The 26,343-nt window shown below is 55.9% G+C and overlaps 1 protein-coding gene across 2 annotated transcripts; it reads left to right on the forward strand.

Annotated features, from left to right (window-relative positions):
* The first annotated feature begins 838 nt into the window (after positions 1 to 838).
* Positions 839 to 26,343, forward strand: LIMK1 (LIM domain kinase 1). 2 transcript variants are annotated; one of them, XM_074328429.1, is made up of 16 exons: positions 839 to 1,084; positions 2,867 to 2,963; positions 9,468 to 9,606; positions 9,904 to 10,013; positions 11,207 to 11,413; positions 15,630 to 15,735; positions 15,840 to 16,006; positions 17,089 to 17,272; positions 17,933 to 18,019; positions 18,316 to 18,447; positions 19,728 to 19,787; positions 20,060 to 20,125; positions 22,723 to 22,879; positions 24,478 to 24,533; positions 24,753 to 24,910; positions 25,009 to 26,343. In XM_074328429.1, exons 1-16 carry the CDS (start codon positions 1,030 to 1,032, stop codon positions 25,169 to 25,171), a joined length of 1,944 nt encoding a protein of 647 aa, XP_074184530.1. In that variant the 5' UTR covers positions 839 to 1,029; the 3' UTR covers positions 25,172 to 26,343. The 2 variants fall into 2 exon arrangements, with proteins under 2 accessions (XP_074184530.1, XP_019610554.1); XM_019754995.2 differs by lacking the exons at positions 839 to 1,084; positions 2,867 to 2,963 and adding an exon at positions 6,139 to 6,276.

Raw genomic sequence — 26,343 nt, forward strand, 5'->3', positions numbered from 1 at the left:
GTTCACTGGGCGCACTTAGGCATGTGGCTCAAAATCTGAGCTCATAGCTTCCTGGGTAGTGGGATGAAGTGGGAGGGCGGTCCCATGGGAGATAGGGTCACTCCCTCTCCAGATGGCATTGTAGGATCCTCTGCTTCTAGGCAGGTGCTCCACCTTTCCAGTGCTGGACTAGGCACCTGTGCCTTGGGAACCGCCCAATTCCTCTGGCCACTTCACTCAGCCAAAACCCTGTTCAGCTGTGACCCTCCTGAACCCTGAGCAGAGCAGCGCCAGCATCAGGTCGCCCGCACTGGGAAGAGCTAACCTCTGGGCACATCTATCGCGGGCTGGCAGGTCCTCCCCCAGGGCCTGCTCCGTTAGCGCCCTGCCTAGCCCGTGAGGGCCTGAGATTTGCGCTGTAGCCTTCCCGCCTCTCCTCCCACGCAGGCCTCCGAGAGGGAGAGGACCTAAGCCGCACCCCGCCCCAAGGAGACCACAAAGGTCTCAGGGTCCACGTCTCCTCCAGCTCAGGTCTCGGTTGTTGGCCTCCATCCAGCTCGCTTGAGTCAGAGGCGCTCCCCGCGGGGAAATTGAGGCCCCTTCTCGAGGCTCCTAAACCCGCCCAGGCTGCCGCATCAGAGTACGCATCCCTCCAAGGCTTCTCCGCCTCCCGGCTGTGGGCAGAGCTGTCTCTCCAGAGAGATGAATGAAGTGGGAGGAGGAGTCGGGGGGGTGGGACGCGCCGAGGGCGTGGGGCGGGGCCGCGCAGGGCAGTTCCGCTGCTTGCCCGCCCCGCCCCGCCCCCTGCCGCAGCTCTGAGGCCCCGCCCCGGCCCGCCCCTCCGCTCCCTCCCCAGGCCGCCGCGGCGCGGAGCGGGTGCCGGAGCCGGTGTCCTAGAGACGGCGGCGGCCCCGCTAGCCCCGAGCCCACGCCGGCCCGGCCCGCGGTCTCCGCCTCCGCCTACCGGGCGGGCGGCGGCAGCGGGCGAGTTCGCCGGGCCCGGGCCGCCCCCAGCCGTAGCCCCGCCGGGCCCCGCCCCCCGCCGAGTGCATGAGGTTGACGCTACTTTGTTGCACCTGGAGGGAAGAACGTATGGGAGAGGAAGGTGCGCTGGGCGCGGGCCGGGCGGGGTGTTGATGCCGGGGCTGGGAGGGTGCGGCGCCGCTACTGGGGGTCGGGGGACACGGGAGGGGGCCGGGTTGGGCGGCCGAGGAGGCCGGGTCAGCCGCGAGGCCGCGCCTTTCTCCTCCGGGATGAGCTCGACCTTCTGAAGCCCGCAGGCCCCTCCCTGACTAGCTCCCACCCGGTTTCCCCTTCCTCGGCCCTGGGTGGGCTGCCCTCCCACGGGCGGAGGGCCCCTCCTCCCTTTCTTCCCCGTCTTCCCCCATCTCCCGACCAACGACCACCTGGGAGGAGTTCCAGGCACTGTCCCCCGCCCCCAGCTTTGGCCTCCATCCGCGTGCTCTGTCCACCCGGGGCTCGTCCCGGGCCACCCCTTATCCAATCTCTAACCGGGCTTGGGAAGAAAGAGGCATTGAGGAAGCCGCAGCCCTGGGTCTGAGTCGCTGCCTCGCGCCTGCTTGGTTCCATGACCTTGAGTTAGGCGCTACCTGCCGAGCCTCAGTTTCCCCGTCTGTACAGTTGGGGGCCGCATAGTTGGCCCCGAGTACTGGTGGTTGAGGGGGGCGAATGGACAGAGCAGAGATGTGCCTCCAGGGAGCCGTTGACGGTTTGCTGGGGGCCTCCACCCCCTCTCTCTCCGCCAGACCCAGTGCCTACCATCAGGATTGGCTGGGAGGATGACTCGCATTTATCCCAGCCTTCTCTTCAGCCCCTTTCCCGGTACTAAGACTCAAGGCTTGGGACTGCACCACAGTTAGGGTGTGAAAACCCTCCCCACCCCCCTTAAACTCCCCCAGCCCAGAACAAGGTCAGGTTTCCCCTGGGTTTCCTCAGCCAGGCCATCACATAGGCCCACTTGTCCCAACTACGCCAGCCCCTCCAGCCCTGCCCTCCCCTGGGGCTACTGCCAGTCCTCCCACCAGGTCTCTGAAGGCCTACTTGGAGCAAGCGCCCACCTCACCATCGCCGGTACCTTAGGTCCCTGGGTCCTAATGGAGGGACAGGTTGTGGCCTGGGAGCCTGCTGTGTGACCCAGCAAGCCTTACCTTCTCCAAGGCTCAGTCTCCCGACCTGTGCAGTGAGGAAGGGCAGGCCTGAGGGATCTTCCAGGGCCCACCCAGCTCCAACTGGGCCAGGCCCCAAGCATGACTAAGCACGCATAGTGGCCAGCTTGTAGAGGTACCAGGCCTCCCTGGAGCAGGTAGGTGTCTGGGAGAGTGTCCAGCTGGGCACCCCCCGCTCCCGGTCAGGCCACAGCATAGCTGAGGCTCATTTAGGGCCAGCACCTCTGGGCTTCCTGCCCTTTCCCTGCCAGGGGCTTCAGCCCAGGATGCACCAATCCAGCCCTATCTAGTCCCTACCTGGACTTGAAGGGTTCTCTTAGCACCTTTTCCTGGGCAGTCAGGAGAGGAAAGGGGCTGTGACAAGAATGTCACCCGCTGCCTCATTTCTAAATCCAGCCACTTTCTTTCATTTACTTTGAGGTAAAGAACGCTGTTGCTGGAGGGTAGATATCTGATCCTCCTCTTCAGCTTACAGATAGGGAAATTGAGATCCAGAAAGCCTTGGTAATTTAGCCAAGGTCTCAGCAACACTCTCAGACCTACCTCCTTTCTCCTGCTTGGAAGAGTGGCTGCCCAGGGTGGTGCTGTGGTGTGTATGTGTGCGCACGAAGATTTGTGCAGATGCCTGAGGTCGGCAGAGCAGGTTGGCCATGCACCAACTGACTCCTCTAAGAATGCTTCCTGGCTTTCCACCCCTGCAGGAAGCGAGTTGCCTGTGTGTGCAAGCTGCGGCCAGAGGATCTATGATGGCCAGTACCTCCAGGCCTTGAACGCTGACTGGCACGCACACTGCTTCAGGTAAGTTGGGCTGGCCAGGGCTGGGGTGTCCTAGGTCAGGCCTGCCAGAGAGGCAGCAATCAGGGAGAGCTGGCTGTTCTGCCAGTGCTGTCTCTGGTCGTGACTGCCAGCAAGTCCTTGGCCTCAGTTTTTCTCTATCTATAAAATGAGGCATTTGGACTAGACGATGCCTAATGCCCTCTCTGTTTTGTCATTCTGGACCTCCAAGGAGAGGAGGAGAGAAACCTCACTTTCCACCAGTATTACCAAAGCCTGCAGGCACTTAGGCAAGGGGAGCAGGGGATGAGTAGAGCACCCTTGCCTTCTGGGTGCTCATGTTCCAGGGGAGGAAGGGAGACGACCCTGCCTTGGGGGAAGCTGGGCCTCCTTCACTGGCCCCCGGGCTGGTTGTGAAGATGCACAGCCCAGAAGCATAGCCCAGACACCAGCTCCCAAGTTTTGGAGAGAGAGGTCAGGTGAGCAAATGGGACCCAAAGGTGGCCCAGCACCCCAGTGGGACCATAGTGAGAAGCAGGGCTAGTGGATAGCCTTAGAGTTGGCTCTAGAGCCAGACTTGGGGTCTTAAAAGACGTGAGATGTCCTGCGTGGGGAAGCATTAGCAGAAAGGAATTCCAGGCAGAGGACCCAGGAGGTGGAAAGGGTAGAACTGTGACAGGGCCTGGCCCAGTCAGTGAACAGCAGAGTTCGGTGGAAAAACATTGCAAAGGAGAGAAGGTAAAGTTAGGAGACCCAGCTGGGGTCTTTGGAGCATCGACCAGCTAATGGAATTTATTTTAGGCAGTCGGAACCTCTGACAAGTATTCTTTTTTTTTTTTTTTTTAAAGAATAATGCATAACATTTTCTACAATTTAATAATGGCCAGGCACTGGTATAAGGACTTTGTATAGTTAGATATTGCATTGTTGCCATTAATTGAGACACAGCGAGAGGTTAATTATTTTGATCAAAGTCACACGGCCAGTGAGTGAAATGAACACACAGCGCCCATACTGGCTGATGAGGCCAGAAGAGAGACAGGCACCGTGCCCTGGGGTTCCCAGGCAGGCGTTCCAAAGGAGGTCTTCAGGATGGCAGGGGACTCCAAACAGGCCAATAAAACCACGTGCACGGAGACAGGGAGGTGGGACGGTATGGGCAGTTGAGGGAATGGGGGAACAGCTCATTGGGTTGGAACAGAGTAAGCCGAGGGATGCAGTGAGGAAGCTTGGGATGGATTTGTGAAGGGCCCTGAATGCGAGATAAAGACCTCCTGAAGGCAGTAGGGGACCGATGGAGGAATTCAGAAAGCAGGGAAGATGTGAGCGGAAGTGCTGTTGAAAAGTGCCATTCCAGTGGGCAGATGGTAACTTGGCAGGGAAGGGACTGTCACAGTAGTTCAGGCATCTGTACTCAAGGCCTGACCTAGGACTAAGTTGAGAGCATTGCAGATACAGAAGGGACAGTACTTGGCAAGTATTAGTTATATTAGCCACCACTCATTGAGCACTCCTTTAATGTTTCATTAAATCTTTGCCATAACCAAATGAGGTACCATTATTTGCCCAACTTGCATTCGTGAGCAATGGAGGCTTAAGAGAAATCAAGCTAGATCTGGGACTGGAACCAAGCTAGATCTGTGTCTGTCTCGTTCCAAATCACTGCAGAGTTGAAGAGGTGAGGGGCCTTGGGGTAGGTTTGGGGGCTGGTGAATGACAGGGGCTGAATCTAAAATGGTCTGGTTTTTACCTGGAGAGGGCAGTGGTCTGTTGACCCTGGTGGAGTTGGGGGCCGGGTTGATGAGGAGTTGTGCCCTGTCCGTGTTACGTTGGAGTTGTGGTGGACTATCCAGGGTTGCAGTGCCCTGCCCAGAGCTGGCCAAGGTGGTCTGACGCCATCAGAGGTGGGAAGGCCAGAGAGAACGGCCCACTCAGGGCTGTCACTGAAGTGGTGGATGGGATTTGAGATGGGGCCAAGAGAAATCAGGGGAAGAACTTTAGGAGTCCCTGTGCCTAGGTGAGCAGGGAGATGGAGCCTGGGAGACGTGAGGGAGGGTTAGGAGTACAGCCCTGGAAGGGAAGTCATGGGGCAGGATTCATCGAACCCAGCTTTGGAGCATCCCTGCCTGCATAACCAGCAGAGGGCTGAGGCCTCTTGTGGGCGCAGCAGGTATGATGGGTACCGGGAAAGCTCCCACCGTGAGGAGCGCCCACGGGCAGCAAGGGCCACAGCTCCCAGTGGGGCTTACATGAGTGTTGCTGGCCCGGTGGTGTGTGGTTCTCCCAACAGCCCCCAAAACTGGGTGAGGCCAAGTGTCCTCAACCTATGACAGTTAGGAAAGCAGTTCAGAGAGGAGTCACTGCTCGCCTGGGTCCCATGGCTAACAGGCAGTCAGGCTGGCTCTCAGCGGGATTCCCAAGGCTCTGGACTCTGCGTGGTTTCTCCCTGGAAGCCTCTCAGTGCTATGAAGTGGGGCTGGCCCCAGCCCCTGGGCTCCAAGGCCTTGCAGTGGGAGAGTTGCTGCAGGCACACAGGATGCTTCTGGCATTAGCACTGGGGGGTCATTGTCACCCCAGGGCCCACCCCTTTCTCCGTTGCAGGTGTCCCACCCCCTGTGGGCCCCACCTCCCAGAAGGTTATTGGCAGGCCCAGAGTGGCCCAGCTGCTGCCTCTGGGAGGTCCCTCCTGGGCAGCCTACAGCCCACAAGCTCTGGGGCTTCTGTAGTTCTGGTAGCATCTCTCTGGAGGCTGGGTGGGCTGGCTCTAGGTGAGAAGGGGTTAGCGTGCAGCTGGCACTGCAGGTCTGAGCCTGAGCCAGGATGCAGCCTCCCTCTCTTTGGGGGACCTTTCAAGCAAGGAAGACAGACTATCCATGAAAGTCAACATCTGTTCTCTTGGGGGCAGCACCGGAAGGAGCAGCTACTTTTGAGCTTGTCCCTGTCCCCAGAGAGCCCTGAGTCCCCAGTGTCTCTGTCAAAGCAGAGGCTCAGGAGCATGGAGGGGTGCCTTTCTCAAGTGTGCAGGGCCGAGGGCAGAGTGCCTGCTACAGCCTGTCTGCCTGCACCGGAGCCCCAGCTGAAGGCCCTTCAACTGCTTCCTGTTGTGGGCCCAGACCAAGTCCTCTCGCACCCACATTGCTGCATTCTCCTCCCAGGCTGGGTGACCACACTGGCCCCACCCTCTGCAGCCTCCAATCCTGAGTGTCTGGAGTAGGATGGGGAAGCAGTTGGTTGGCCCACCCCTACGCTCCTCAGGCCTCCAGACCTCCTGCTGTGGGGAGCTGCAGAGGATGCTGCCCTCGGCCCTCAGAAGAAGGCGCTTCCTTAGAGGGGCCAAGTAAGTGGAAAGTCCATCTCCACCTGTCAGACTTCAGGCAGGGCCCCTAGTGTGAGGGCTGGGGCTAGAGGCAAGTGTGGGACAGACCGACGTGGGTCCAGGCTGTGGGGCAGGAGAACTGAAATTCCTGGTCACTGTTGGCCGCCTGTTGAGAGGAAGCAGGCCGCTGCTGAGGCTTCTGGCCTTTCTGGTACAGTCTCCCCATAAAGCTGGTCCTCTTGCTGGTCTTTCGTCACCTCTGGTGTCCAGGGATGTGGTCCTGGGTAGAGGGCACCCCGGGAGGGATGGACCTCCCAGCCCAGTCCTTTCATGCCCTCCCCAGTGCCTGAGCCTGTATAGGCCATCCTGTAGGAGTTCCTCTCTGTCCTACCCTCTCTCCACACCTTTGGTACCTGGCATTTCTCTCTTGACGTCCTTTGTGGGGCTGGGGGCATGTGCAGAGCACCCCTAAGAGCCAGGCCTGCCTGCCCCACCTGCCTCCTCTGGCCCCGGCCCAGTGTGGGCCTGAGGGATAAAGAGATGGACAGGGTCAGGGGCTCCTGGGTGCCTTCCATCAGCAAAGGCCCATTGAGGGCCCGAGTGTCAGCCACACAGCTGCTGCATAAGCCTGGGCTAGATCCCCTATCTGAAATGGAGGTCCCCTTTCTGAGACAGATGCCCAGCCGGGGTGCCCTGGAGCAGTTCTGAGGATGCTGGGGGTGGGAACTGCTCCGGGTTGAGTGCACAGAGCAGGCCTCTGGCAGGAACCCCTTATGTTCTCTTTGGGGTCCAGGGTTTGAGGATGCCTGGCCTGGGCCCTCAGAGAGCCTGTAGGTTAATGGCAGAGACTGATGGTGCAGGCTGCACTGGGGCAGTGGGGGTTGGGGACACGCCAGCCAGGCCTCTGAACAGGCTTCGAGGAAGTGGTGACCAGGTTGCGATTGTACTCAGAGCCAGGTCATCCAGGGCTGCTAAGGTGATGAGGTGTGTGAAGGACTGAAGAAGTAGGAGTTTGCAGGCGGGAGAAGAGCATCCTCTCCCCTGGAGGAGGGCAGCTGCTCCTCAGCCTGGACCAAACCACCCCCCCCCCCCGGGGAGACGGGGGGGGGGGGGGGGGGCCTGCCTGCTTCCTGCAGCCGGAGAGTGAGGGGGAGACTCCTGTGGTGACACTCTTGTGACGCAACGTGTCTGGTTGGTGGAAGGACGAAGTGAATCACTAATCAGCGCAGAGCGTGGGGGGAACTCCCCAAGGTCACGGTGCAGTGAGGTGCAGAGCTTGCTCTGCCTCTGCAGAGCCCGCTCCTGCTGCGCACCTTCCTGCTATGTGAGAGCCTCGGGGACCTGCCCCCATCCCTGGACGCCCTCCCCCTGTGGGGCCTGGTGCCCCTTCTGACCAGTTCCCCTTCAGTGTTGTGGAGTTGGATGCCCGCCCCCTGCTTGAGCTGGAGTAAGGCGGGGGAAGGGATAAGGGGGCAGGAAGGGCTGCGGAGGCAGGAGGCAGCAGATGACGTCATGGCTCTGGTCCAGCCGCTGCTTCCACTGCCGCCTCTCACATCCCAGGGCCGTCTCCTGAGACCCTCACTCCCAGCTCCCGTCTCATAGACCTCATTAGATCCCCCTTTCCTGGGTGCACACGCACCCCCTGTGCTTCTGAAGCCAGGCATTTTGTGCCTTCCCTGCCCCTGGCAGTGGTCCCCACCCCCCTTCCCTCAGGCTCCCAGACAATGGGGAACTGGTTGGATCCTCTTAAAGGGACAGTGTCCCACCAGCCCTCTTGCTGCTGCCTGTTCCCTCCTCCTTATTTATCCCCAGTCAGTGAATGCAGTCAAGAGCAGGCTCCAGTAGAGTGGAGGGTTCCCTGTGGGATGAGGCTCAGTCAGATCCCAGTCTTTCCTGCCGTCTTCTCTCCTGACTTCTTTCCCTACTGAGCCGTAAGCTCTGAGCATGGGTCCTTCTGTCACTGTGTGACCTTGGCACATCACCCAGGGCCCAAACAGTAGCAGAGCCAGACTGATTCTCTACATGGTGTGTACTCTGGCCCCTAGGACCCTGGGTCAGCCTCTTGAAAACATGCCCCTGGGGGCCCATTGGGGATCCAAGTTTCTGCATTTGCTCATCCTGACTTATCTGGGCTGCTGGTGCCCACCCCAGTGGGACAAACACTTGGGTGGAAAGAAACCAGGCGTATTGGTCTAGCTCTGGGCCTGTGGGCTGACATCTAGAAGCTGGTACATCACTCCTCCCCGTCTGCCCTCCAGGGGCCCCACCAGCCAGGCCTCCCTGGTATCCCCTGGTTATGGAGCAAGGGTACCCTGGCCCTGCTGACCCCGCACATCTGGGCATTCTCCATAGAGCACAACTGCTTTTCTGAGGGAAGATATGGGGAGTAAGGCCCTGGTTGACTGGAAGGAGGGGCTGTGCTGCACTGCCTCTTACGCCCCTTCTTGTGACTGACAGCACCGAGGGCTGGCGGGGGTCTAGGAGAACACCACATCCCCTGTCTGCCTGCTCCTGGCTGGTCTCTACTGAGCTGAGCTCCTGCCTCATGTCTTAGTGGAACAGGGAGTAGCTTTGTGTAACCTTGGGCCACTAAGACACTCAAGCTCGTCTGCCTCATGGTGGCCGGTGAGGATTAAATAAATTTAACCAAGACAATGGGAAAGTGCTAGCCTTTGGTAGGTCTTCACAGCCCCAGCGGGTCACTTTTATCTACATCAGCTGGCTCGAGGTGCCTCCACATCGCTGGGATGGGGGAAGCGGGAGGGAGGGGAAGCAGACTAGACTAGAGGAGTAGGGCCTATGGCTTCTTCAGGCACCTCAGTCCTGGGCTCCCTAGTTACTTCCTCCACCTGACTGGTGACCAAGAGCAAGTCACTTGCCCTCTCTGGGCCATGTTCCTTGCATGATACGGGACAGGGTCTCAGATGAGGAGCACTGCTTACCTGGGGCTAACAGGTGGACCAGACGCTCTGGGTGCGGAACTGCTATGGGTGGTTGTGCAGGCTGTGCACTGAACAAAGGTTTCCGGCCAAGGGGATGCTGAGTCCATCTGACTCCACTTTCTGAGCCCTGTGCTCCAGCGCAGGCTGCCTCTGCCCGGACGGCACACCTTTTTCTAGTGTTCACAAAGGCGCCTATAGACTATGACAAGGCCCAGCTGTGGGGAGGGGTGGGAGTCGGCCCTGCTAAGCCCCAGCGCCTCTTCCTTCCAGGTGTTGTGAATGCAGTGCCTCCCTCTCACACCAGTACTATGAGAAGGACGGGCAGCTCTTCTGCAAGAAGGACTATTGGGCCCGCTACGGCGAATCTTGCCATGGGTGCTCGGAGCACATCACCAAGGGGCTGGTCATGGTGAGCACCCCACACACCTGTGTGTGTGTCCTCACAGATGTCACTGCTCTAGACCATTCTCTCATCATCTCTCTGGTTCTTTGCAGGTTCTCTCATTTCCCCATGCCTTCTTAGCCCATTTGTCTGTATCCCCCAGCCCCCTATCTTTGGAGCCAGCTCTGTCCAAGAGTTCAGTAGCTCGCTCATCAAGCCCCCTAATTTTGTTTGGGGCTGCTATTCTGAAGAGAAGGCCAAGGGGAGGTGATATGGGGGCTGAAGGGGCTGCTAAGCTGGGTTTTCCCCCCACATCCCTGCCAGGTGGCTGGGGAGCTGAAGTACCACCCCGAGTGCTTCATCTGCCTCACATGTGGGACCTTCATTGGTGACGGGGACACCTACACACTGGTGGAGCACTCCAAGCTGTACTGGTGAGTGCCCTGGCCCCTCCCCAAGTCTGCCGTGCCTGCCTGACCACAGATCTCCCACACCAGGGCCCTTTCCCTGCCCATGGGGGGAGTCATTAATCAGAGTGATGGTGTAGAAGTGACTGGGAAATATGACACAAGAGTCACAGCATCAAAGCCTCGGACGTTAGCTGTCTTCCTGATGTATAACTGCAGTGCAAATTCTGGCACCAAGCACCAGAGTTAGCACTGACCCTGCAAGTTCAGGGCCAGTCTCCAGCAAGACCCCCCTCACTTCAGACAAGTTCAGAGGTCCCTAGGCCACTCCCACTTCAGACCAGCTGGCTACAGATCAGGGATTTCGCACAACCCCCTCAGGTTTGGTAATTTGCTAAGTGACTCACAGAACTCAGGAAGTACTATATATACTTAGGGTTAGTTTCGGGTACTAATGAGGACCAGCCAGATGGAGAGACCAAAGGGCAAGGTCTGAGTGTCCCGAATGTAGAGGTTCTATACATCCTGCCTATGGAATTAAGACATGTGACCCCCTTCCCCTGGAATCACCTGAGTTTTTATTGGGGCTTCATTATGTAGGCAAAATTTATTGAATGATTGGGCACATGATTGAACTCAATCCCCAGACCCCTACCCCTCTTCGGAGGTTAGGCTGGGTCAAAGCCCCAACCTTCTAATCACACAGTTGGTCTTTCTGGTGACTAACCCCCACCCTGAGTCATCTTGTTAACATAAACTCAGGTGTCATCTGAGGGGCTCATGGAAAACACACTCTTATTCCAAGGATTCAGAGTCTCTTTCCCAGGAACCAGGGACAAAGAACAGATAAATTCTTTATTTTACAATGCTGATAAAGCTGGATACGAGGGCAGCATGGCTTGATCCCAGATGGACTTTTAATGACTTTCTCCTGAACTGGATTTATCCCCAGGCCTTTTTCTGGCCAGCTTACAACATAACAGAGAGTAGACAAACCCGGAATGGCTGAGCGCCAGAGGGGCAAGGGCAGGGCTGGGCATGTTTAGTTCCAGCTCCTAGTCTGTAGGTAGCTAAGACCCACTTCCTCCCAAGTGAAGCTGGGGAGGGGAAAACAGCCTGGGGCTGATGGGGGGCTGGGGGGCTGGGGGGTGATTCTGGTGACTGTGCTGAGGCTCTTTTCTTCCCACTCTTTGTGTCCCCACTGCCTGTGGTTCTTGCAGCGGGCACTGCTACTACCAGACCGTGGTGACACCTGTCATCGAGCAGATCCTGCCTGACTCCCCCGGCTCTCACCTGCCCCACACAGTCACCCTAGTATCCATCCCAGCCTCAGCTCATGGAAAACGTGGCCTCTCGGTCTCCATCGACCCCCCTCATGGCCCATCGGGTTGTGGCACAGAGCACTCCCACACCGTCCGCGTCCAAGGGTGAGTGACTGGCCTGCAAGGCTGCAGCTGGCATGGCTGTGGCCATGGATGCTCTAGATGGGTGGCCAGCTGGGGCCGGGGAGCATTTAGGGACAGATTGAGTGCAGCTCACACAGCCTGGTATGCTAGGTACCTGGCCTAACAACCATTACAAATGCGAAATAAAATATTTTAAATATTTTCTTTAATCCATGTATGATGCAATAACAAAGAGGAGTAACTAGCTCAGGACTAAGTGCAGGAGGGAGCCCAGGGGTGTCACCAGAATATTGAAGGCAGCCATGCCTAGAGGACAAATCTCAATTAGGTGAACTTAAGCTTCAGTTTTCAAGTCCTTTCACGGCTGGGCCTCTTAAAGCCTTGACCTGCTGAGGAAGCTAGTCTAGTAAGAGAACTGCACCCTCACGTATAAGCTGAGACCCCAGCAGGGCTCTCAAGGTGAGGATGAATGAGAAGAGAACCACACCTTCTATCAGCCCCCGACTCCCAGAGCTGTAAAGTAAACTGGTGTGAACCTGAATGAAAGGGTAGAGGGAATCTGAGAATTCATAAACTTGGGATTGCAAACCAAATTCATATGCCTGAGTGGTTCAGAAAACCTTAAGGCAAAATTATAAGTTTAAAGTACTTCCCATCTGGTAGTTCTCCCAGGCCCTGCCAGAATCAGAAGCAGATCCTTTTTGAAGAAACCCACCTCCAGGCTTCACTGAATTTGCTTAGATAAGTGTCCCAAGGAAGGTGAGCAATTCAGTCAAAAATCACTGAACATGAAAGGAAGCAAGGCACGGTGAGTGAGTCAGCAGAAACAACAGGAAGCAGAACCAGACCTATAAAACTTTCTGATATTGGAATTACCAGAAACAATGTAAAATAATTATGCTCAATGTGTTTTAATAAATAAGAGATGCTTGAAAAATGAGTAAAGAACAATAAATTTGGAGAAAAATAAAATACCCCTAGAAATGAAATATATACTTATTAAAATGAAAATCTTTTGCAAGTATTTAACAGTAGAGTAGGGTTTGAAATAGCTGAAGAGAGAAGCAGAGACACAAAAAGATGAAAACTGTGAGAGGTTAAGACACATTGAAGACAGAGTGAGAGGCTCTAATCATCTACTTGGAATACCAGGAGAAGAGAGAGATTGGAAAAGTGGCCCTATTTGAAGATGTAATGGCTGAGAATTTCCCAGGACTGATAAAAGACACCAATCCACAGACTCAAGCCCAGTAAATCCCAAATAGCAAAATAAAAAGAAATCCACCCATGGATCGCCCTCGTCTAGTGAAACTGGACACCAAAGACAAAAGAAATGATGTTCAAAGTGGCCACAGAAAATAGACACATTACTTTCAAAAGAGGACAATTAGACTGACAGCTGATTTCTCAACAGAAACAATGGAAGCCAGTAATCAGTGAAATGATATATTCAATGCACTGAGCCAACAATAGTTATCAACCTAGAATTCTATATTTGATGAAAATATCCTTCAAGACTGAGGGTGAAATAGACATGGTAATTGTACACCAAAAAGGATAAATTTTACTGTATGTAAAGTTTTTAATAAATGTAATTTTGAATGGAAAAAAATATAGACATGTTAAGGCAGACAAAACCGAGATTTGATACTAGCAGATCATTTAAGAGAATCCTGAAGGATGTAGGAAAGGTCTGAGATGCAGGGAGCAGTGGAGAGTAGGGAGCCAGGCCAGTGGCCAGCACTCTGTGATGCTGAGCAGCTGCCCTGTCCTCTGGGCTTTGGGGTCTTGGTCTGAACAAGGAGGAGGTTGGACACCTTAGAGCCTTCTAAAATTTCTCCGGGGCCTTCATTGACGCCTTGAGAAGTAGTTTTAAATGTCTCCGGTGTCCACACGTCGACATGGGAGCCAAGTGCCGGCTTCCATTGGATTCAGTGAACTTCCTTACACACCTGTCGGGTACCAGGCGCCATGCCTGGGAGTTGTGAAGAAGTGAAGATGGTACTTGGGAAGGAGGATGCTGTCAGGCGTGACTCTGCTTCTCCACCCCCGCCTTGAGCATCAGCCAGGCCAGCAGCTGCCTTACATAGACAAGTAAGCAGACAGACTGGTGAGAGAGATGGGGAAACTCCCAGACCAGCTGGTCTCTGACAACCAGACGGCATTTTAGAAATGGAGAGCCAGTGGCACCTCCCCCCATCTCCCTCACTGGAGGAGTATTCTTTCCAGACATCTGTTTTCCAATTTTTGCAAAGAGCCACTCCTCAGAAGCAGCCCAGTTTGCCCAAAGGCTGCTAACCAGAGTCTCTTGTTTGTTTTAAGCGAGCTGGAGTTGACCACTTTTCATTTTGTTTATAGCAGCATTTTAAGGAAAGTTTGATTTGTCTGTGCCCCAGCCCCCTGCTGCCTTAGGAGACTGAGGGAGGGGCGGTGGGTCCAAGGAATATACTTTTAAGGCTATATCCAAGAAGCCTATATCAATGAAAATATATTCATTGTGTTTTCAACTTTTTATCTTGAAATTTTAAAACTTTCTAGAAAATTTGCTAAAATAAGTATGTTGAATACTATACACCCTTCACCTAGGTTTACCAATTTTAATTTTTTTGCCACATTTGGGGTGCATGTGTGTGTCTCCCTCTACATATATGTATTAGTATATATATTTATACTGATTTATACATGTGTACATATTGTTATTATTAAATCATTTGAGAGTAAGTTGCAGATATCATTGACCCTTCCTTCCCCCCAAAAAAAAAACTTTAGACATTCTCCTAAAAACAAGGGCATTCTCTTACATAACTATCACTTGTATCTTATATGTAATCATGACCTTCAGGAAATTTAATATTGATAACAATACCTTTATCCAATATACAATCCATATGCAAATGTTGTCCATGTCTCAGTATTGTCCTTTATAGCAGTTTCTTCCTAATTCAGGATCTAGTCCACGATCATACATTTCATTGAATCCTTATGCTCTTCAGTCTCTTTTCATTTGTGACAGTTCCTCAGTTTTTCATTGTCCTTCATGACCTTGACAGTTACGAAGAGTGCACGTCAGCTGTTAAGTGGATGTCCCTCCATTTGGATTTGACTGATGCTCCCTCCGTATTAGATTTAGGTTATGCGTTTTGGCTGATACTACAGAAGTGATGCTGTTTCCTTCTCTGTGCATCTCACACGCAGTGTCAGTACAGTGAGCCCTTTATTGGGGGTGTCAGCTTTGATTCCTTGGCTAAAGTGCAGATAATCTCTGCTGTAAAGGACTTTTCCCTTTGCATTGTAACGAGTAAGTTATGTGTGAGATACGACTCTGTAAATATCCTGTTCCCCAAGAACCTTTCACCAAATGGTGCTGGCATCCATGGATAATTCTTACCCATATCAATTATTACTATGATGGCTACGAAATGGTGGTTTCCTAACTCTGTTCTTCCTCCTGCATTGATAACCTGGCTTTCCAATATAAGGAAGAGCTTCTCCCCTATGTGAGAATGTACTCTTGATTATGACAAATTTTGTATGACTCTGTTTTTCTTTAAGTCTTTAGTCTTCTCTCTGTCTTGTCCCCGAGCCCTTGCCCATCTCAGGCCAGAGACAAAATGAACATTCCTTAAGCTTTTATGGAGAGAAGAGGAAAAGCAGATAGTTAGCACCGAAGGGTTAAAAGAAGCAAGTGAAACTGGCAAATTAGCCGTTCCAGGAGTTAGCTTATAGCCAGCTAATCGAGGGTGTCATCCTGCCTCCACTCTAACTGGCTCAGGGCAGGCTGCTGGCTCCTTCCTGCTGATTCTGGAGGAATGGGAGCCTCGCCTCACCTTGCACGGCAAGTTTGGGAGCCGGGTGGGAAGCCACAGGATCCTGACCCTTTAGGACTCATGACACTCGTCTGCCCCAAGCCTGCCAGGACGGTCGGAGGATCGCTCTGTCCTCCGTGGCAGAACCCATGCTCCGTTGAATGGGAGCCCCGAGCACCTAGTGTGGGGTAGTAAATACCTAAGGGTGTGCCTTCTTTCTCCAATTTCACACCCGCAGCAGACATCAGTAAATAATTATGGAATTCTTCCCACCAAGCCAGAACTCAGGATTCTAGACCATTGCCACCTACTGATCACACAAGATAGAATCATCTGTCCCTTCACCCCGATCTGATCCCTTTAGCTTTGGTTTCCACTCAGGGCTCTAGGAGGCAGGTGGGCCGGGGTCTGACCATTCTCTGTGCCCACAGAGTGGACCCAGGCTGTATGAGCCCGGATGTGAAGAATTCCATCCACGTCGGAGACCGGATCCTGGAAATCAATGGCACACCCATCCGGAACGTGCCCCTGGATGAGGTATGTATAGGTCCTGAGTCTGGCGAGCAGAACTGGAGGTGGTGCCTTCATGCCTGCCTGCCACTACCAGGGACTCAACCTGTCCACACACTTGTTCTCCCCAGATTGATCTGCTGATCCAGGAAACCAGCCGCCTGCTCCAGCTGACTCTCGAGCACGATCCCCATGACACACTGGGCCATGTGCCAGGGCCCGAGCCCAGCCCTCTGTGCTCCCCCACGCACACTCCCAGTGGGGAGGCGAGCAGCTCTGCCCGGCAAAAGCCTGTCTTGTAAGTCATCCCTGTGCCTTGGCGTGTCTGGGTACATGCACTGACTCGGGGCCTCGGGGATGAGACCTGAGCCCACCTTCCAGTCGCTCAGTGTGTGTGGAAGTCGGCCCTGCAGAAAAGCAGGCCAGCAAGCAATGCTGGGGACTATGAAAGAGGAAGGGCAATGAGAAGTAGGAAAACAGGTGGAAGCAGCTCCCCTATCCGGGGATTACATATCGCTTCCAGGGTGGACCAGCCTCCTGGCTTCATGGCGAGTAACTCAGGATTAAGGGAGCGTCAGATGTGGTTGGCGTGGGAGTGGGGCGGGGGGTTGCTCAATGAGGCAGAAGCTAATTGCCGGGCTTGAGATATGCAGGGGTCTTTGAGGCTTTGTCCGCCCAGGATGTGTTTCACAGAGACCACTCTGGTCCCCTGTGCGGAAGCGTGCCCAAGACCAGAGACAGCTAGAGGGCTGCTGCAGTGATCCAGGTGGGGGGTGCCCCGTACGTACCCTTTTGAAGGGGGTCGAAGGGCATGAGGAAGAAACCCAGAGGCAGCCTGGTCCTCACTCCACTTATTGTGGGCCTACTCAGGACTCCTGGTAAATACTTGAAGGGGAGGGGACATCTTCTGGGGGACAGCCTTTACTCTAAAGGCATGTATTTCCTCCCTGCTTGCATTTATCTAGAGCTCATGCCACCCTGTAGGGTTACCTATATGGCAGGTTTATGGGCTTCCTGGGCAGGTTGTCTGCCTCTGCACTCGGGGACCCAAATGCTAGGAGACAAAAAGTTTCTGACCCAGGCCACCAAGCAAAGAAGGCCAAAGGCAAACATTCCTACCAAGGGTACCTGAGCGATACTGGGCCTCAAACAGGAAGGCTGAGCAGGGCAGGGCGCCGGGTGCTGGCATCAGGAAGGGGCAAGGGCCTGAAGACCACCCCAGGAGAGCTGCCCTGTGCCACCCTCTCGGAACGGGCGACTACAGAGACTGGCACTGATGGGAGTATGGCAGGCAGGAGGAAGGGGGCAGGTCAAGGCCAGGGGGCTCGGCCAGGTGCCCTCCTGCCCCCAGTGGCACTGGAAATGTGTGTGCCCCCCCAGGAGGAGCTGCAGCATCGACAGGTCTCCGGCTGCTGGTTCTCTGGGCTCCCCTGCCTCCCAGCGCAAGGACCTGGGGCGCTCTGAGTCCCTCCGTGTGGTCTGCCGGCCACACCGCATCTTCCGGCCATCGGACCTCATCCATGGGGAAGTGTTGGGCAAGGGCTGCTTCGGCCAGGCCATCAAGGTACGGGGCATGCAAAGAAGGGACAGGCCATGGATGGAAGTAGGGGGGCAGCGCGGGTGCAACCCATCAGTCCTCCCGCCAGTGCCTCCAGGAATCCACATGGAAGGGGCTTCTAGACTTCCTGGCCAGTACTCACCTCCACCTGGGCCTCCTTGAGCTAGTGAGGGGGAGGGAACCTACTGCGGATAGACCCAGAACTTTATATGGAGGAGGTTGTTGGAAGGTGGCTCCTCAGGTAGGGGATGGGAGGGCAACCCAGACCAACCCTGAGGCCCCATACCGAGCGTGATGCCAACCTCCTCGGGGCTCTGCGCTGCTTCCCCCTTCATACTCTCCCCAGCAGAGACATGAGTCCTTCCCTGGCTCATGTCTGACCCCCAGCCCTTGCCCCTTGGGTCCTGGACCCAAGCCCCAGCCACCCCCCTTCCCTGCCAGCTGGGTAACCCAGGTCCCTGTTAGGAAACCTACCTGAGCCTCAGTTTTCTCCTCTGTGAAAACATGAAGTACTACCCTGCTAAGGGCCAGGAGCGGCACGTGAGATGTGTGTGAACGGCTCGAAGCCGACTGTTCATGTCCCTGGCGCTCTGGGGGCTTCCTGCCGGGCTGGCTTAGAGCAGAGCCTCTGTCTGTCTGTCTTCATGCCTCGGTGTCCCCACACAGGTGACACACCGGGAGACGGGCGAGGTGATGGTGATGAAGGAGCTGATCCGGTTCGACGAGGAGACTCAGAGGACGTTTCTCAAGGAGGTCAGTGAGTGGGACGGCCACATCCTCTTCACCGGGTTTCTAGGACGTGTGGTCTCCACTCCTTTCCCCCATGGAGAGGGGGTGGCAGAGGGCCCAGGAGGATGTGACACTAAATCCACGTGTTGAAAGAAGAGACAGTATCTGCCAGGAGGGCAAGAGGGGTCACCCCACCACGCAGTGGGCCCATGGGACACGGAGGCTCCTTTATCTTTGGGACTGTGTGTGGCCTCTGGTGGGACGGCAGAGGGAGGAGGAGATGGGCACAGCCCCAGGCCCCCCTGTTTGCTCCCCACCAGGTGAAGGTCATGCGATGCCTGGAGCACCCCAATGTGCTCAAGTTCATCGGGGTGCTCTACAAGGACAAGAGGCTCAACTTCATCACCGAGTACATTAAGGGGGGCACACTCCGAGGCATCATCAAGAACATGGTGAGTGCCAGACAGAGCCCTGGGCCCAGCCCCTCACCTGGGCCTGGCTCCTCAGCTCTTTTGTGGATTCAGCCTCTGGTCTCCAAGGCCCACCAAACCCAGATTCAGAATTGAATAGTGTTGCACGCACTCCATCTAAAGCTGGGAAAATGCTGGGGCCCAGAGAAGGGGCCAGGTTCACCGAGGGGACACACAGACTGTTTTGGATTAGCTGTCCTGTGGGGCCCCAGGCCAGACCCGGCCGCAGCTGCCACAGGTCAAACACCTTAGGAGAGGCACCTTCCCATTTCCTCTTCACTGTGGCCTTTGTTTTGCATCTGGCAAAACCAAATCATTGTTCCAGTATGCCATGTTCCATAAAATTTAGAACTTTAAGTGCTTCGGTAAAGTTACAGAGCCAGCCTTAGAAACGAAGCTTGGTGGGACATGTCTAGCACGTTCATGCTGCGGGCAGTGCCCCAGGGATCCAGTGCTAGTGCCCCAGGGATCCAGTGCTAGTGCCCCAGGGATCCAGTGCTAGTGCCCCAGGGATCCAGTGCTAGTGCCCCAGGGATCCAGTGCTAGTGCCCCAGGGATCCAGGGCTAGCGCCATCTTGGCGTCACCGAGTCCTCGAGATCCCACCACTGAGTGCTCAGTGAACTAACTGAGCACCTCGGCTGTGTTGCCTGGTGTTGCCACAGTGGTGCTCCTGCAGGCTCCTGACAGATACCTCTCAGAAGGAATTCTGTGCTCAAGTATGATTTCAAAACGTGGGGCTCCACCTCTTAGGCTTCCTAAGTGCGCTCTGGATCTCTAATGTGCTCTGATGTCCTCACCCTCCGGCTGGAGGTGGGGGGGGTGGGGGGGTGAGGTGAGAGGAGGAGGCATTCCCACGAAGGACTGGAGCCCAGAGCCCTGCGCTACTGAGTGACATGGCTGGTGCTCTGCAGGTGACCTCGCCGGGCCCATAGATGTCTGCTGGTCCATGGAAGTAGGTTCACATTTTTTGTTAAACTTGAAAGGAGGGCATTTTGTACGAGGTAAACAGCTTTTTCTCTCCGGGGTGGCGGGTCAGGAACTACAGAAGAGTATTCCCCACCTTACTGTGTGAAATCAGTTCTGCTGGAAAGTCATTTTGAATTGTTCACCCACACGCCTTAGAAGGGGCAGGTGTGGGTGCAGCAGAGAGTGGGGGTCATCAGACCCTCTAGGACACGTGCCCTCCTGCCTCTCTCTCACCTGACGGTCCTGCCTCTGTGGCCCCATTGGCCCCTGCTGACCCTTGTGTCCCCGCCCCCAGGACAGCCAGTACCCGTGGAGTCAGAGGGTGAGCTTTGCAAAGGATATCGCTTCGGGGATGGTGAGTAGGCGCTGGTTCTCACTTCCAGGGTGTGGGCTGGGTGAGCCAACCCCACTTAGGAAAACATTGTCTCCCACTAACCTAAAATTCCACAAGGAATTTAGAAATGGAAGCCACAAGGAAGCTTTGGAGTGGGCAGAGAGGACTGAATAGAGTCGGAAAAGGACCCCCAAGTGGCCTGATTGGGGCGGGAGGGGAGGTGGGAGCCTCTGGAGCAGGGCTGGGGGCCCTCAGCGCGGCTGCCTCCTCACCTCCGTGCTCCCCGCCCCCAGGCCTACCTCCACTCCATGAATATCATCCACCGCGACCTCAACTCCCACAACTGCCTGGTGCGCGAGGTGAGCAGCCTGGGCCCGGGGGAGGGACAGCAGAAGCCCCGCCCCTTAGCCTCGCGCCCCTTCCGCGCCCCTTCCCGGGTCCCTGGCTTGCCTCCCGCTCTCCAGTTTGGCCTGTGGGGAACCTCGCCATGCCGTTTACCTGCAGTGTGGCTCCAGCTCTGAGCCACCGACATCGCAGGTTGTAGGAGGGTCTGACAGGTTGATGAAGGAGAAAGTGAAGTATGAACCGTGAAGGACCACGAGCGTGGCATTCGCAGAATGGCCGTGGCAGAGTGGCCAGGCCCACACCAGCGGCAGCCAGAGCTGCAGGGCTGCAGGTCCGGAGGAGGGCCTGGGCATGCAGCTGGAGTGCTCGAGGCAGGCTTTCTGAAAGAGGCTTTGGGGGGACATACTTAAGTAGGGGGCCGTGGGGACCGTGAGTCCAGGCTCTGAGGGGTAGTGATTGAGGGACCACAGCTGGTCACAGAAGGCAGAGGAGTGACTGACCATGCCCACCTGGAGAGGTTTCCCGGGGCTGCTGTAGCAAAGTACCACACACACTGGATGGCTTGAAGCAACAGGAATGTATTCTCAGGGTTTAGGAAGCCAAAAGTCCAAACTGTGCAGGCGTTGGCAAGGTTAGTTCCTTCTAGAGGCTCTGAGAGAATCTGTCCCGTGCCTCTCTCCTTGCTTCTGAATATGCTGGCACTCCTTGGTGTTCCTTGGCTTGTAGCTGCACCACTCCAGTCTCTGCCTCTGTCTTCACGTGGCCTTCTTCCCTCTGTGTGTCCTCTTGTTATAAGGACGCCAGTCGTTGGATTTGGGGCCTGCCCTAAGCCAGTGTAACCTCATCCTAACTAATTGTATTTGCAAAGACCCTCTTTCCAAATAAGGTCACATTGAGGTTACGGGTGGATGTGAATTTTGGGGGAGACATGATTCATCACACTACAGGCCAGTTGAGAGCCAGTCCTAGAGGAGGAGGTTCTGCAGGCAGGTGTTTGCCCAGTGAATTTAGTACAGGAAGAGTGTTTCTGGTGGTGGGAACAGCACATGCAAAGACCTGGTGGTATGACATTCAGGAAGTGATGAGTTACTCACTTTCGAATGGGGGTCTCAGCCCTCTGAAAATGTCCCGGCGGCTCTGGGGTCCTCTGGGCAGTGGGGAGCAGTGGGCAGTGAGCACAGAGTGGGGTGAGGCTGCATCCATGGGCCTTCCCCGGAGCAGGCTCAGACTTCCCCTGCTGGCGAGGAGCGTCACTGCAGGGCCCAGCCAGTGTGAGGGCAGGCAGAGTGAGGGCAGAGTGAGGACAGCGTGGCCCGGCATAGCCTCAATCCCATAGCAAGGACCATCCCATGATTATCTGATGAGAATTGTGAGCCTTCCCCTCCCCAGAATCTATCTATGCACTACCAAATCCTTTGCCTGCAATTTGGGGGCTCTGAGAGCCCGGTGGTTGCCTGGCTGGTTTCCTTAGAGCTGTTTCCTGTAGAGGGGTCTGCAGACCCCTATACCATTAGATCTTGGGGGACTCGTCGAAAATGCAGGGTCCTGAGCCCCACCTGAAACGGATGGGGCAGGAGCCCGCACTTGAACAATCCTGGTAAACCCTGGCCTTCAAGAACCACTGCCCAGGGACCCAAGGGTCCCAGGTCAAAACCCCCTCAACTACCCTTCCCCCTGGTATTACACCTGAGAAGATGGAGCCCTGAGAGGGACTATGTTACCTGAGGCCCCATCCAGGTGGGGCTAGGACCTATATTCAGGCTGAGGTGGCTAGGACCCCTCCCAGCCATCTTTGTAGAGTTTTCTCTAGGTGACTGTCCACATTTATATCGCTCTCAGAGGCAGCACAGGCTCCTTCCCGTCACAGTGATCCTAGCCCTGGCCCCCGCCTGGCTGGGGCCCTGCCACCTCAGCCTCTCTGTGCCCCCTCCTCAGTGTCCAATCATAGGGCTGGCAAGTAGGGTCCAGAATTCCAGGGCCCCAGATACCAAGCCCAAGAGGGCAGGTTTCAGGGCACTTGGAGGACCTCTGCAGCCCCCTGTCTTGGCACTGTGCCCCCGGACTCCCTCTCTGTCCCTCATCTTTCATGAGGCCCCCTCCATGACTTTCCCATCGTGTAGGGTAGACAGAGTAGTCAACATCTCCATTCTTCAGGGTTCGGGCCCAGGCCCTGGGAGGGTCTCCTGTAAACCTAAAACAGTAGAGCCTGGGGCTCTGAAGTCCTGGGTTTGAAACCCAGCACTGCCACTGACCAGCTGGGTGGCCTTGGGCAACTTTCTTAACTTCTCTGGGCCTGAGTCACCTCATGTATGAGGTGAGGATAAAAATAACATGTTCCTTACCAGATTGTTGGAGGTTGGGAGATAAAATACTAAATGAAGAAGCGGGAGTGGGGCCACACTGGTGTTTTCAGGAGCTTTGGGCAGAGGCTTTTGGGGAAGGAAGGGGTCCTCACCCTGCACCTGATCCCCTCTGAGGAGTGGGGTGGCAGGCCCCTGGGTGGCAGGCATGTGCCCTGGCTGCCTGCACACTGGTGTAGGGGCCCGGCAAGGAGCAGGTAGCAGGTGGTGCTCAGCGCGTGCGCACTGGCCCTGCTTCCTAACTGCCCCAGAACAAGAACGTGGTGGTGGCTGACTTCGGGCTGGCACGGCTCATGGTGGATGAGAAGACGCAGCCCGAGGACCTGCGAAGCCTCAAGAAGCCAGACCGCAAAAAGCGTTACACGGTGGTAGGCAACCCCTACTGGATGGCCCCCGAGATGATCAACGGTGAGTGTGTGGCCCCAGGCAGAGCTGCAGGGACACCACCCCTGGCCGCCTCGGGCTCCCCCCCCCCCCGCCCCCTCTGGGTCCTATATTAGTTTCCCATTGCTGCTGTAACAAATTACCACACTCTTGGCTTTAAAAACACAAATTCTTGTGTGGTTCTAGCGGTCAGGAATCCAGTATCAGTCTCCGTGGGCTGAAGTTAGGCGTCAGCAGGGCTGGCTCCTTCTGGGGGCTACAGGGAACTATCTGTTTCCTTTCTTTTTCCGCCTTCTTCCCCGGCTCATGGCCCCTTCCCTCCACCAAGGCGGCAGCCTAGCATTTTCTCTCTGACATCTGTCGTTGTCACGTCACTTTCCCCGACCCTGCTCCTCCCCGCTGTCTTGTAAGGACCTTTGTGATCACACAGGGCTCGCCGAGTAACCCAAGGTCATCTCCCCATCTAAAGATCCTTAACTTCATCACACCTGCTGAGTCCCAGTTGCAGGGCTCAGGACGTGGCCATCTTTAGGGGCCGTTATTCAACCTAGGACAGGCCTGTCTCCCACTCTTTTTTATCAGGACTGTCACACAGTGTATGCCTAGACAGGGGTTATAAAGCCCCTCCACAGACAGGTGACAATGAAACACAGGGTCAGGGCAGGCAGTCGGGGTCATCTCAGCGCCAGTTCTGACTAAAGGTAACATAGCCCCACAAATAATTTCCCCTATAAAGTGGGGTTAACAGCCCTATCTTTAAGGGATGACGTGAGGATTAGATAAGGTTGTAAACTAGGCAGCATTTAATAAATGAGCATGGTTGCGATTGTTTTTAACATCGTGAGGTAGATAGTGTTCTTCCCATTTTACAGATGAGGAAACAGGCTCAGCAAGTCTGAATCAGTTCCTAAGGCTGCTATAATAAATTACCGCAAACTGGGTGGCTTAAAACAAGAGAAATTTGTTTGCTTATATAATGTTCTGGAAGCTGGGGGTTTGAAATCCAGTATAGTTGTGCTCCCTGCGGGGACTATAGGGAAGATTCTGTTCCGTGCTGCTTCTAGCTTCTGGTGGCTGTCGTGGCATTCCAGGCTTGTGCCACATCATTCCAGTCTCTGCCTCCACCTTCCCATGGCCACCGCCGCTTCTTCTGTGTGTCTTCTCTTCTGTCTGTCATAAGGACACTGTGATAGAGTTTGAAGCCTGCCTGGATAATCCAGGATGATCTCGTGTCAAGATCCTTAATCATCTCTGCAAAAACCCTATTTCCAATAAAGTCCCAGGTCCCAGGGGTTTGACATGCTTATCGTTCAGGACCACCATGAAGTCTATTACTTGCCTGGAGTCATACACGTAGCTCACTGGTCAGTGACTGGGCTGGGCCTGGAACCCCTTGCCCTGGGCTCAGCCTCACCCCCCAAAAGTGTGCTCAGACCTGGTGGGGTCAGGGACACAGCCTAGACCCTGACCCTGTGGAGGTTGCCGGCATCTGCCTCCCAGTCCTGACCTGCTGGCCTGGGCATCCACCCAGGTGGCCCGTCCGTGGCCCGGCATCCCCCACTCCCCACCAGTGGGCATCCCTGGCCCTGCCTCACCTGCTAACAGTCAGTCTCTTTGTCCAGGCTGCCGCTATGACGAGAAGGTGGATGTGTTTTCCTTTGGAATCGTCCTGTGTGAGGTAGGTCCGGGGGTGGCAGCACTTGGCACTGGACCCAGTGGCTCCTCTCTACTCCGCCCCCTCCGAGGCCTCAGGCTGGCAGTCTGCAGGGGCCCCAGGCCAGGAGGCTTCTGGCACTGGGCTGCCCACAGCATGCAGGCCCCGTGCGACCTGCCTTCGACCTCCCTGGATGGCGCCCACCCCGGGGCCCCAGGTAAGTGCTGCCCTTGTGTCGGACAGATCATTGGGCGGGTCAGCGCCGACCCCGATTACCTGCCGCGCACCATGGACTTCGGCCTCAATGTCCGAGGCTTCTTGGACCGCTACTGCCCCTCCAACTGCCCTCCGAGCTTCTTCCCCATTACTGTGTGCTGCTGCGATCTGGACCCTGAAAAGAGGTGAGTGGGGTGAGGCTCAGCGCGGGGCAGCCGTGAGGGTTAGCCGTTCACAGCAGAGCCAGAGCCCCTGTCCCTGACCCCTCCACCTGTTGCCTCAGGCCCTCCTTCGTGAAGCTGGAGCAGTGGCTGGAGACCCTCCGCATGCACTTGGCCGGCCACCTGCCACTGAGCCCACAACTGGAGCAGCTGGACAGAGGCTTCTGGGAGACTTACCGGCGCGGCGAAAGCGGACTGCCTGCCCACCCCGAGGTCCCTGACTGAACCCTGCCCACCCAGCAGCCCCTGTCCCCACTCCGGAGAATCCGTCCTGCACCAGGTTCCTTTGCAGGAGGTAGCTGGCTGTGGCGCCCTTAGTGGGCACCGGGCACCCAGATCCCTCCCGGCCCTGACTTGCCTTCTACCCTGCAGGCTGTGGCCCCTGCCCTGTCTCTGCCCCTGGCCCGAGAGCGGCCTGGCTGCACACGAACCATCACCTCGCCCCGCCTTACCTCTGTCTTGGTGGGGCTGCCCCCCTCGCTTCTCCTTGCATGAGCTGGAGGGCCCATGTGAGTTGTGCCCTGTCCTGCACCCCTCTGCCCTGCCATCCTGCACACACTCCACCTGTCTGCAGCTCCTCCGAGGCCAAGCTGGAGGACAGCTTCAGACTGTGCCCTGTCACAGCTGGGTCCATAGGAGGGCATGTGTCAAGGGAGAGGCCATGTTCCCAGGAGCCATAGGGGAATCTGGGACCCATCACCCCACCCCCAAGGGTACCTAGGTGGTAGCAGGTATTGATAACCATCCAAACATCCAAATCAGAGAGGTCTGCTCCGGTGTGGGGAGGTCTGTCCCTGCTGGCTAGCAGCAGCCCTCCTTGCTTTGGCTCTTTTTACTTCTTGATTGGAACCACTTTAGTGAGAAGCAGGTACCAGGCCTCAGGGTGAAGGGAGGGTCCCTGGGCCAGAGCTGCCGGGAGGAGCCACAGAGGGAGGTGGGCAGAGCGGACGAGGCACGTGTCCACCAGCATCCCAGCCCCTGACGTTCATCTCAGCGCCCCTCCCAAGCCTGTCCCCACACTCCCTGCCACTGGCGGGAGCAGCCCTGTCCGTCCTCACACCCCTCCGTCCTCTGGGTTCTTTCTGTGTAATCTATTTTTTAAGAAGAGTTTGTATTATTTTTTCATACGGCTGCAGCAGCAGCTGCCGGGGGCTTGGGATTTTATTTTTGTGGTGGGCGGGGTGGGGGCGCCATTTTGTCACCTTGCCTCAGTTGAGCATCTAGGAAGTATTAAAACTGTGAAGCCTTCTCAGTGCACTTTGAACCTGGAAAACAATCTAAATAGGCCCACAAGACCGACTCACAGAGGTGGGACAGTCCCTCCGTTCAGGAATCATGATGTCTAAGGAACAAAACCCAGACTCAGAACAATAAACTCAGTTCTGTACTCCCCCCCA

The sequence above is a fragment of the Rhinolophus sinicus genome, linkage group LG03 (assembly GCF_036562045.2).
Source record: "Rhinolophus sinicus isolate RSC01 linkage group LG03, ASM3656204v1, whole genome shotgun sequence".
Lineage (NCBI taxonomy): Eukaryota > Metazoa > Chordata > Mammalia > Chiroptera > Rhinolophidae > Rhinolophus > Rhinolophus sinicus.